Below are 11295 nucleotides of genomic sequence, written 5' to 3' on the forward strand. Positions count from 1 at the left end.
ATTCCACTCTTTTGGTTTGAAAAGTGTAGTATTTTTTTCAACCAGAGAGCAAACAGGCAGTCATCTCTTAGCCTGTGAGGGAGCCAGAAGTGCCCCCAGGCTGGTGGGTATACAGTGCACCCCAGTGCTATAACAGAACAGGAGGCAAGCAGCCACCACCTCCCTGCACAGGCCTTTTTTCCCCAGCAGAAGAACCTAAGCACATGGTGTGCCCAAGCAAGTCCCAAAAATGGCTATAGGAGGCTGACAACCCCAGAGCACACAGCTTCTGCTCCAGTGAGGTGCAGTCTTCAGGATCACAGCCGTGTTTATGTTTTTCTCCAGGAAATGCCTTGTTGGTGCATCCAGTCACGGAGCCAGAGGCCAAGGCAGTGAGTGTGCTGCTTCCAGGGCCAGAGGAGGTGAGGATGAACATGAAGCTGTTCAGCCTGAAGGAGTTTTTTGTACACAACCTTCCAGCTCTGCATCTCATAACTACTGAGCAGTGCTGCTGTGCCAGGTGCTGGCTGGCCATTCTGTGCCACCCTCAATCTTCCAGCCTTGGCTCACAGTAAATTTACTTTCTTGCTTTTCCAAGAGCTGCTGCACAAATCTCAGGCCTCCTATAATTTAAATCTCCCCTTGAGGCTTGCTGCTTCTCATGGAACACCAAAAAACAACAAAATTGTCAGTCCACTTTTTTCATGTATTTCTCACTGGGTTAAACTGCTATTTTATGTGGAGGAGAAGGAATCTTTGAAGAAAGGGCACAAGGAAATCAGAGGGAAACCATGGGGAGGGAAAATTACAAGAAGGAAATACAAGCCTCTGTAGCCTGGGATGAGTGTAGCAAAGACTGATATGTAGAGATCAGTTCCTCTCTGAATTCAAGTTACTTATCCACAGGATGGCACTGTGAGCATTTAAGTGGTGGAGAAAGGGAAAGAATTTGATGAAAACTGTTTGTAAGGGAAAGCTTGAGGCTCTAGAGAGGAATGAAAGGAAAGACAGCAGCAAAGGGGAGTGTGAGAGACCACGTAGAGCCTTGTGACTGCACTAATACACCTGAGGACACTTAGAATTCTCATCAGTATAAGGAGAAAAACAGAGTAGGCTCTCCAAGCAAATTAAGAAAAATATCAAGATCTCTGTGGGAATTGACTGCCTGGCACAGTTAAAGCAGTTAAACCTGCTGGCATGGGAAGTTTCAGATACAGCTCTTTTTTGTGACCTGTTATTAGCAACTTTGTTGTTAATTTTCACTTCAGTAAAATACAATTATTCTGACACTCAGCATTTATAGATTAAAAAAAAAACTTACTTCATTGTTTTGCACTTCCAGGTGCTTTAAGATGTACAAGATGTTACAAAAACCATAGAAAAGACTAGTTTATTTTTGTGCCTCAGGAATGAGAATTTATTCTTCCATCCAGAAGTACATTTGATTTAAAAAGTAAATGCTATTTCTTGCACACCAAATAGGTTGTTAGGAACAGTGACAGTAAGGTTAAACAGAGGAGTAACTGCATCTGCAGAGGGAACAGATCTTGCTGTATATGTGGTGCTCATTCTTTCTTTTTCATTTTTCCCAGATTTGGTATGATTTCAGAAAATTTAAACGGATGGAACATCCAGGCACTCTGAAGATCCCAGTAACACTGGAAAATGTATGTTTCTCTCTTAAAATACTACCTCCATTGAGCAGAAAAAAAAAAGGAGGGGGGGCTTTCATTTGCTCAACATTCAAAATCAGAAAAGTATCATTTCAATTTTGTTGTAGGAATGTGATCTGAAATAGCTTTTGCAGAGAAGAAAGTCCCATCTCCTTGGTCGTTAGATGGAACACTAACGCGTCCTGGTGATAGATAAAAGTGAGATGATGTAAGGGTGATTTCTCCAGGCAAAGCTATTTCACTTGCACAGAAAGATTACTACTGTCCCCATTGTTAGCTGATTAGTTTTCTTCATGTACTTGTGGCAAAAGTTCATTTCTGAGCTTTGATAAGAGCAAGCTTCAGTTATCCCTGTTCCAAGTTAAAATGATATGATCAGAGTATATGAAGCTTTCTCCCCTGGCTTTACTTTTGGTAGATTCCTGTGTTCCAGAGGGGGGGCACTGTGATACCTCTGAAGACCACGGCTGGAAAATCCACTGAATGGATGATAGATGTTTCTTATGAACTCCACGTGGCCCTGGACACAGAGGTACTCTGAGATTACATCCCCTTTACAAAGTTATATTTTACTTCATCTGATGTTTTTAATGTCCTTGCTCCCTGTTCATTCAGCACAATGGTATCTGTGTGCCCCATGGCTCTTCTCCACTTCTGTTTGAGGCTCCCACCTCCCTCCCACTGGGTCCTCAAAGGGAGACTATCTGACAGAGGCAGAAGATACTTCTGACCTTTCTCAGCCCTTCTCTTGTCTGTGAAGGAAGGAGCAGAGAATGAACAGGCCACAAACTTCCTCTTAGACACAGAGAACTTGCCCCAGCTGTTTTTTCTAATAAATGAGGTGACACCTGGCACCCACATCAGTTTACAAGGATGTCCAAGTCTTCAAGCACTTTTGGAGCTGAACTCCCCAAGCCTTCTGGGGATACAAGTCACTAAGGAAAAATAAATACACACCCTTCACTATGAAGCATAACATATAGTGAGACTTCTTCATTGTCCAGCCCTATAAGCTGCTGTTAATGTGTACTCTTACCTGGTGTGTTTCACAGGCCTGTGCAGTAGGTGAGCTCTACCTAGATGATGGGCATTCCTTTCAGTACCTCCACAAGAAGCAGTTCCTCTATCGGAAATTCACTTTCCACAAGAACATCCTCTCTTCCAGGTAACAGCAAAGCCACCAACACAGTGTCATTGGAAATGCCTTTTCTAGACCACAAGGCCTTCTTACAAACATCAAAGTATTCGTCTTATCTGTTGCTTAGTGAAGTCCCAGAGCATGCAGAATCTGTCATGACACTGCAGAGGTGAACAATCTTCTGCATAAGCTTAAGGGCAGCACAAGGTGAGGGAGAAATACTGAGTTGTCTCAGATGGTTTCAGTCTAGTCAGATTAGAGATTCTATTTATTCAAATACAAAGGAGGTCATCAGCAAGAGTAAAGCCTATCAGAGAGACAAAAGAAGATGAACTGAGAGATTTGCAAATAGGCAATGTCTGGAGTGTTTGTATTTTCTAAGATGTATTTTTCTAAGATCTTATTCACTGAGTGGATAGTCAGTGACTGGAACAGGCTTGCCAGGGAAGAGGTCAAGGCACCAAGTCTGTCACAGTTTATGGAACATCTGGATGATGCTCTTAGTCATGTTTTAGTTCTAGGTAATTCTGCAAGGAGCAGGGAGTTGGACTTGAACCTTATGGGTCGCTTCCAACTTGAGATACTCTATGTGGCAACCACAAACAGACACCATTATATGTAGTCTGCAAAAGTCATCAACAAATGCACAATATATATATTAGCATGGTAAAATAGACAAGAAAAGCACCTGAAAGAAATCACAAAGGGACACAGCCTGCAAAGGTTGAGTGAAACAACCTAAAAGCCAAAAATATCCATAGCTGCTTGTAAGGAAAGAGGTGCTAAATATGTCACTCTGACACTTTTACTACTGAGGTATGTTGCCCATGGGGCTGTGAAGTGCATAAATGGTAATTTCACAGGCAGCTCTTCACTCCTTCAGGGTTCAAAAATATGTAGGAGGTGGTCCTAAAACTACAAAATTTAACACAGAGCAAAAGCACAGACTAGCTTGTACTACTAGTGTAGCTAAAAGTTTGCTTCAAATCTGAAAAGCTTAAAAATTAAGGATGTATTGATAAATTGCTAAAAAATCTAGATGTTGGAAAAAGTGATTTTGAGATGAATGCTCTAATGTTCTATTCACTCTGGAAAGGACAGTTTAATTTTGATTGGAGTATTTTTAGAGCTTTTTAATAAAAATTAGACGAGTTACAAAATGAAATATTAATTGTGCCTCAGAATGAAACATCTTCCTTGAAAAATGTTATCATTAGCTTTACATTTATACTTTGGAGCTTTAACTACTGTTTTGCAAATATTCAGAACTTTTCTCACTGTCAAAGCCACACTTTTTGCCACAGAAAAAAAAGAAAGGAAGCTAGTGTAGGAAGTAGGGAAGTTTCAGGGGGAGACTGAAGTAGTACTTTCCCTGCATGACAGCAAACTTGTAGAGATGGACAGAAACTAATGTGTATGAAATAATTGTCACTTTCAGCTGCAGAGATGGAAGTGGACAATACCGCACTACGTGTGTGGTTGAGCGGGTGATAGTTCTGGGATTTGGACAGCCACCCACGTGTGTGACAGCCTGTTCCAAGGGTAAGGAACTGACTTCTGTTTTACCACAGCTTTTTGAAATAGTGTTGCTCTGCTTCCATTCACTAGAGGGGGCAAACTGACAGCTCTGCAAAGGAAGTGTTACAGCATAAGGTGCATCTTTGTTTAGTTTTCTTTGCTAACATTGATATCAAGAACAGAATTTAGTGAACGGAGCCAGCAACTACTCACCACTAATACTTCATGCAGAACTGAAGAACACTTGCTTTGTAAGGTGATAGGTACACCAGTAAAAGTGGTTCAGAATTAAGAAGTTCAGGTAGCTTTGTCCTGCACAGAGTATGAGCAGAGACAGCGTTTCAAATGAAGGGCCATTTGCTCAGATCTGTAAGCCTGCCTGGTCTAGAGCAGGGAATTTGCAAACAAAGCCAGAATTACTTTTCTGTTCTCCTGTTCATTCAAAAGTATCTGGATTTCCTGACTATGTGGGGGTCTCTAGGAGTTGTGAGGGATCCCATATGGATAGGGATCTAAAGAAAGTGCTTATCACTTCTGGCTGCTTTCCAAGCATGTCCCTTCATTTTGGGAATTGAGTGGACATGGACTTTCTGCCCCCACCTGAGGCTGCAACCTTGAGGACTTTTAGATTGCTTGGAAGAAAACTGATATTGAAAAAAGGGATTTTTTTGTTTGTTTCATTTTGGTTTTCAGGAAAAAAAAAAAATCCATGAATAGTTCCATGGTTTGAAAGGTCAGAAAAAAAAGAAATCATTTTTCTAGTCTGCTGCATTTTTATGTGTATACTGGACAGATTTGACTACTATTTCTTTTTTTAATCAGTCTTTTCCACCAGTGGCAGGGACAGTCTGAATTAAAAACTGGAGGCAGTAATGTGTAACTACTCTTCTTAAATCATATAACAAACTCTCTTTTCCTGTTCAGATGGGAAAGAAAAAGAAGTGCTTTTCACATACAACACGAAGACCTCTGCGCTGATGCTGGAAAATTTAGCCTTGAGCATTGATGCTGACTGGAAGATTTGCATCAACTGAAAGGAAACAGCTTCTTCAGAGAACTCATTGAGAGGCCAAGGGAAAATAAGTTGAGAAAACATAAAATGTTCACTTGAACCCAGTCAAATCAAGGAACATGTTTGCCGCCCACACACCCAAAGTAACACTCCTACCATTTTTCTTATAAAGCACTAATTTAAACTTGGATAGCTCTTCTGTTCAGCAAAAGTAATAGCACTAGGATTGTGTCTTTGGGGAGAAGAGCTAAATACTGCCTGTTCTAGGCTGGCTTCAGTTAGGCATTGAGGTCTGCCTCCACTTGTATCAAAAAAGAAATCATAAATGGATGGGGTGAGATTGTGGCTGGCTGGCATGAGGTTTAAAGTAAGTATTTGGAAAACCAGTTCAGAGACTGGAGTACTTGAGAAGAGCAGATCTGGGCCAGTTTGACAAGCAGCATCAGTAGATATGCCAGATGCTGAGGTTATCAGAGCCTGCAAGCTGCCTTGTGAACACAAACACAGAAGAAGCTGCCCAGTGTGATGATAGACACTTCCCCTTCCCAGTCCTCCCGAAAATGCAAAATTAAGAAATCTGTACAAGAAAGCAAACAACAGGCTAGCCAAACAGTGCAGTCTCTGAAGGCAAGGTTTGAGTAGGTGGTGCCAGTCAGTTGTTTGATGGCAGAAGACAATGTGGGTGTGCAGAAGTCTCTCCTGTAGCTGGCTTTGAAACTGGTATTTGGATTCTGTAAAGGCACAGGTCTACGTAAGTGCAATACTGCCTTCGGGCAGCAGCTAGACTCAAAGGGAAACAGTTGCTTGGCCAGTTTTTAGTATGTGGCTGAGATTTGAGCTTGGTATTTATGAAGCAAATTTTTAAATTTAAATGGGATTAATTCTGCATTTAGCCATCCCATTTCATGCTTATTCCCCCATTCTCTTACAACTCCCACTAGTGTCCCCTTGCCTCCTTTTTCCCCTGTGATCTCTGCAAACAGAACTGGTATGTCCTCATGCTTTCTTCCCTTTCAAAACTAGGAGGCATCCTGAGTCCCATATCCCCTAAATCCTGCATATTCCCACAGCCTTTTCCATATCAGGAATCTCTTTTTGCACCATGGCTTCAGTTGTTTGATCTTTCCATTTGCTGCACTTGTTAACCGTATTATTTTAAAACCAGTTCTGCTTTGAGTCAGACCTTGACATGTCATCAGTTTTTTGTGGCTATAAAAGGGCAAAACTGACTTAATTTCTTTTAGAAAGATAAGGTTGTATGTTTAATAAAACCCAGTAAACTAGAAACAGAGAAGGATGGTCACCCTTTTTGCCAACTCAAGGTAACGTGACCGTGCATTTGTATGTTGTTCCCTCCTCTTCTGAATACGTCCTTCCAACCCTTGGTCAGTCATTCCCACCTGCTGCTGTTTGTCCTCTGCAGGGCAGATGTCTGGGAACAGCCAGTGCGAGAGCAAACGGTGATCCCTCCCCTCTCACTCCCAGTCCCAGTTTGTTCCCCACCAGACCCTTCAGTCCCTTCCTTTGTGTCCTGCAGAGCTGTTTGTCAGCCCCTCCCCGCAGCCGGCGGAGCCTCCGCTCCAGGGACTGGCAGCCTAAATGCTGCTGTGCTTCATGCAGACGAGTTAGTCCGGGTAGAAGAGTAGCAAACAGATCTTGTACATCTGTGAGAAGAGAGACAGACCCTATTTTTGAGACAGAGCCTATTTTTCTATCAGCTTCTTAACTTTAATGGACTATTATTTCTTAAGCATAGCAGTGCTGCTGATAGGATGTAATTATTGTCAAGCATTTTAATGAAATGTTTTAACTGGTATTTCTGAAGTTGGAAAGTCAGTGAAATAAAATGAAGCAAGTTACATGCCTTATTCCTTCCAACCTTCTTTCCACTGTTGAAAATCACTACTAAGTATTCTTCCACGGATACCTGGTTAAAGTGAAAGACCAGTTTTATACACTCATTATATCTGCACTATAGTCAGTACTCATGGGCCAGATTTGTAGTGGTCTGAAGTGCCTGACTTCTATGGACTTTGATAGAAATTGGTTGCTGAAAATCTTAGCCGTGGTGTCTTTAGATCTGAGGAAATACATTTCAAAGAGTACCATTTACATTGCTGTTTGTAGCAACTCACATACTTTTCCACCTATTTATGCCACAAGTGAAGAAATAAATTTACAGGTTATCATTCATAGAGTTCATTTCTGCTTTGTCTGAACAGGTCAGCTATTGGGGTACTTCTGCTTGCAAGAAATTCCATTGCAAAAGGTGGTTTAATTCCTAATGGACAAAGAGTTTATTTTGCTGTTCGTAGCAGACAGTGCATCCACTCTATGGTAAATTGTGTTGCTTTAAAGACCATTTGTCTTTTACTAGCAACCACTGTTCCTCAAAAGAAAAATAAAAGACCTACGTAACAAAACCATCTGGCCAGTAAAATATAGAAAAGAAGAAGCTCTTTTTTGAACAGGTATAACCACAAAATACTCCTGAACATCTGTAAGGAGGAACTTTGGGTCAGAGGTGGGAAGTGCATGTCCACCTGCTGCTCCCTGTGCAGGCACCAGCTGAACTGCTGTAGCACTAGCAGCAGGTCATACCCTGGCACTTGCTGACCATCCCAAGGAAAAAAATAAACCACTGCTAATCCTTCACTTGATCCTCCCCAGCAGCCCACAAGGAGTTTGTCAGATATTGCACCTGGGCTATCGACATTCTTCCCAAAACAGGGCTCTGTGTACGAGAGGTAGGAGATGGAGTTTTGTATGAGGCAAGGAGGGAGAATGTGGAAGAAATAACACACACAAAGGCTCCAGAATGAGGCATTTTGCTGAAGCTGTGCACTGAGGGGTCCTTGCACGTCACTACTCACATTGCTCTTGAAATATCCTGGAACGAGTGACACGTGGTGCTGCCAAGCTGTCCTGCAAAGTAATGTCAGGTATGAGACTTGTGATCCTTCCATCTAAATGTAACGAGGAAGTCATCAATTTTGCATATGGACAGCCTACCCTGAAGCAATTGCATTCCAGCATCCCTGAACACCTGAGTCTGTCCTTTCTGATTGCCCTGTTGGTGCAAGAAGACTTTTATGTTAGTGATAAAAGGAGAAGGTTTCAGACCATCATTAGAAGACAGGATTAACACTCCTAGAGGTTAGTCAAGCTTACCAACTGTATTACCTTGTTTAAAAGCTCCTCTAACTGAGTTTTTTTTAATGAGCTGTGGAGATTGCCCATTGTACTGTTCATTTCAAATGTGTAAATGGCTAAGAAAAAAAAATCAGTGCTTTGGAAAACACCATAGCCCGAGGGCAGAAGGTCAGCAATGTGTACGTGAGCCAGAGTCTGGAGGCCAGTGTCATGAGGCAAAAATAACACTGATGTCATCATGTGATTTAAGACTTCCCAATCAAATTAAAATCAAGGTGTTAGGGGGCTTTTCTCAACACATTAACAATGTCACCTTTTAAAGAACTAGCTTATAGAGAAGAGCAACATCTGTTTAGATTTTCTTTCACACAGACTTCAAATTTCCCCTTATCCCACTGTTGTGTGACAAAATAAACCCTCAAAGTCAGATGTCTCCTCTAAGACTGGTGTATCTTTTTACACGTAGAACAGCCCAGTTTCCACACTGGGCCCCTTATAAATTTTTCTGCCTCTATATGAAAAGGTGCTGTTTACATGGGAGGTAGCTATGCCCAGGTGACTCTTAGCCCTGGCAAGCTGCTCTCCAGAGAGCCAAGCCCAGCTGGCAGGTATTGACCTGACCTCAGCAGCATCAAACAATTACCTGTTTCATAGAATCATGGGTTGGAAGAGACCTCAAAGAACACCCAGTTCCAACCCCCCTGTCATGAGCAGAGACACCTACCACTGGATCAGGTTGCTCATAAGCCCCACCCAGCCTGGCCTTGAACGCTTGTGGGGATGGGACATCCCATCCTCTCTGGGCAACCTGTTCCAGTGTCTCACCAACCTAACTGAAGTATTTCTTCCTAATATTCAATCTAAATCTACCCTCTTTCAGTTTGAAACCATTACCCTTACCCTGTCACTGCAGTCCCTGATCAAGAGGCCCTCCTCATCTTTCCTGTAGGCCCCCTTCAGGTCCTGGAAGGCCACTATAAGGTCTCCCCGGAGCCTTCTCTTCTCCAGGCTGAACAGCCCCAACTCTCCCAGCCTGTCCTCACAGGGGAAATACTCAAGCTCCCAGCCTGTCCTCACAGGGGAAATCCTCCAGCCCCTTGATCATCTTCATGGCCCTCCTTTGGACCTGCTTGAGCAGGTCCATGTCTGCCTCATGCTGGAGGCCCTAGAGTTGAACACAATACTTCAGGTGGAGGTCTCGCAAGAGTGGAGTACAGGCACAGAGTCACCTCCCTTGACCTGCTTGACCTGTTTTACCATTAGAAGCACACTTCAGATAATCCTCTCTACTAGTAAAAAATTCTTCGTATCTTTTCTGTGGTAAAGGGTAGAAACAGCACGTGAAGAGCAATGTTGTTCCTTCAGGCATGTCCGGACTAGCTTACGGGCTGGCAGCACTTTGTGAGTACGTTCCCAAACCAGCTGGAGTTTCACTGCCAGTTTCACTGTTCTCTCTACTTCAGGAAAGGATGAGGGTCTTGCACCAGGAGTCAGTCTGCACACAGAGCCCGTCCCAGGAGCTCGCCTGGCCTTGGCACGAGCTGAGCAGAAGACTGACACCATCTTTCTAATCCCTCCTCCTCACTTTCCCCTCTCTCTTACTCTTTGCTGTAGCTATTTTTAGACTTCTCGGGTTAAAGCTTGTCCCTTCTGGACGCTTACCCACACAGGGCAGGCACACACACATGCTGTAGACACTACAACTCAGGCACAGAAGGTGGACAACAGACCGTCTTGTTCCACATCAAGGAATAAATTCCAATTTCTTATGACAGGATACTTCCCTTTAAGAGGATGCACAACATGCTCAACCACGTGGAATTCTGTTGCTCGCGAATTTGACCGGGAGACTTTCAACGGATAGAAAAAGCAGTTTACACAGCAGCTTCCTCTTTTCTTCAATTTCCTCCCAGTTTGCAAGATCTTGCCTGGTTTCCACACCCGCTCTGAGCCCGATTCCCATGCCGTCCGCCATAAATGCAGCGGTGGCTCAGCAGACAGCTGCTGGGTCTGTCCCCAGCCCTGCTGTCAGCACTACAACCGAGGGCTCGGGCGGGGGCACAGGGGGGATTTATTCGGCCATTATAAGTCGCAACCAGCCCATTATCAGAGTAAAGGAGAAGACCTATGAAGAGCTTCACAAGAAGTGCCTGGAGAAGAACATCCTCTATGAAGATCCGGATTTCCCACCGAATGAGTCTTCTCTCTTCTACAGCCAGAAAATCCCCATCAAGTTCGAATGGAAAAGACCACGTGTAAGTAACACATTTGCTGAGTGCCTTTTACTTCCTGTAAACTGAATTATTCACCCAGGGCTTATGTTTTTGCAGAAAGCATGCATCAGGGGATGAGGGTGGGGTAAGCTGGAAACTTATTTCATTAGAGCTCTCCTGGAAGATAACTAGCTAGGGCTGGAGAAGCTCCAAGAGTGTATATATAATGACTAAAATACAATAATCAAAAATGAAACAAAAGAAGAGAGAGAATGAATTATGTAGGAAAAAAAAAAAGAGATACAGCATTTAATTTTCTTTTTGCATGATTTGTTAGGGATTTTCTTGTTCGAAACTACCAAAGAAAAATTCTCCTCATTCTACAAACAAGTTATTTGGTTTTCTGAGGCTTGATTTTTAGACACTACCTTATTTCACTTACAATTTTAATTTAATATTCTGCTGTTTTCCTAAGCTGTGAAAATAAAAGGATAGGGTCCAGCCAGCCACCTTCTTCTTTCCTACCCTCAGTCACTCTCTCAGGCAGAGGACAAATTCCTCAATTCCCAGCTGATTCCCCATACTGCTGCAGGGGGAGTTATCCTCTTT

At 42.9% G+C, this 11295-nt stretch overlaps 2 protein-coding genes across 2 annotated transcripts in view; both read left to right on the forward strand.

Annotated features, from left to right (window-relative positions):
- Positions 1-5342, forward strand: part of GANC (glucosidase, alpha; neutral C) — a gene marked incomplete at its 5' end in the record, with an annotated part of 24116 nt that extends 18774 nt beyond the window's left edge. The window contains 6 exons of the mRNA XM_008942660.1: positions 325-401; positions 1572-1646; positions 2071-2184; positions 2705-2817; positions 4229-4332; positions 5233-5342. Of these exons, the coding sequence (XP_008940908.1) occupies positions 325-401; positions 1572-1646; positions 2071-2184; positions 2705-2817; positions 4229-4332; positions 5233-5342 (593 nt within the window). The remainder of the gene's footprint in view (positions 1-324; positions 402-1571; positions 1647-2070; positions 2185-2704; positions 2818-4228; positions 4333-5232) is intronic.
- A 4864-nt stretch (positions 5343-10206) lies between these two features.
- Positions 10207-11295, forward strand: part of LOC103775218 (calpain-3) — a 16782-nt gene continuing 15693 nt past the window's right edge. The window contains exon 1 of the mRNA XM_008942661.1: positions 10207-10728. Coding sequence (XP_008940909.1) covers positions 10435-10728 — 294 coding nt within the window. The 5' untranslated portion in view covers positions 10207-10434. The remainder of the gene's footprint in view (positions 10729-11295) is intronic.

This window comes from Merops nubicus, unplaced genomic scaffold (genome assembly GCF_000691845.1).
Source record: "Merops nubicus isolate BGI_N331 unplaced genomic scaffold, ASM69184v1 scaffold18966, whole genome shotgun sequence".
In the NCBI taxonomy this organism is placed as follows: Eukaryota; Metazoa; Chordata; class Aves; order Coraciiformes; family Meropidae; genus Merops; species Merops nubicus.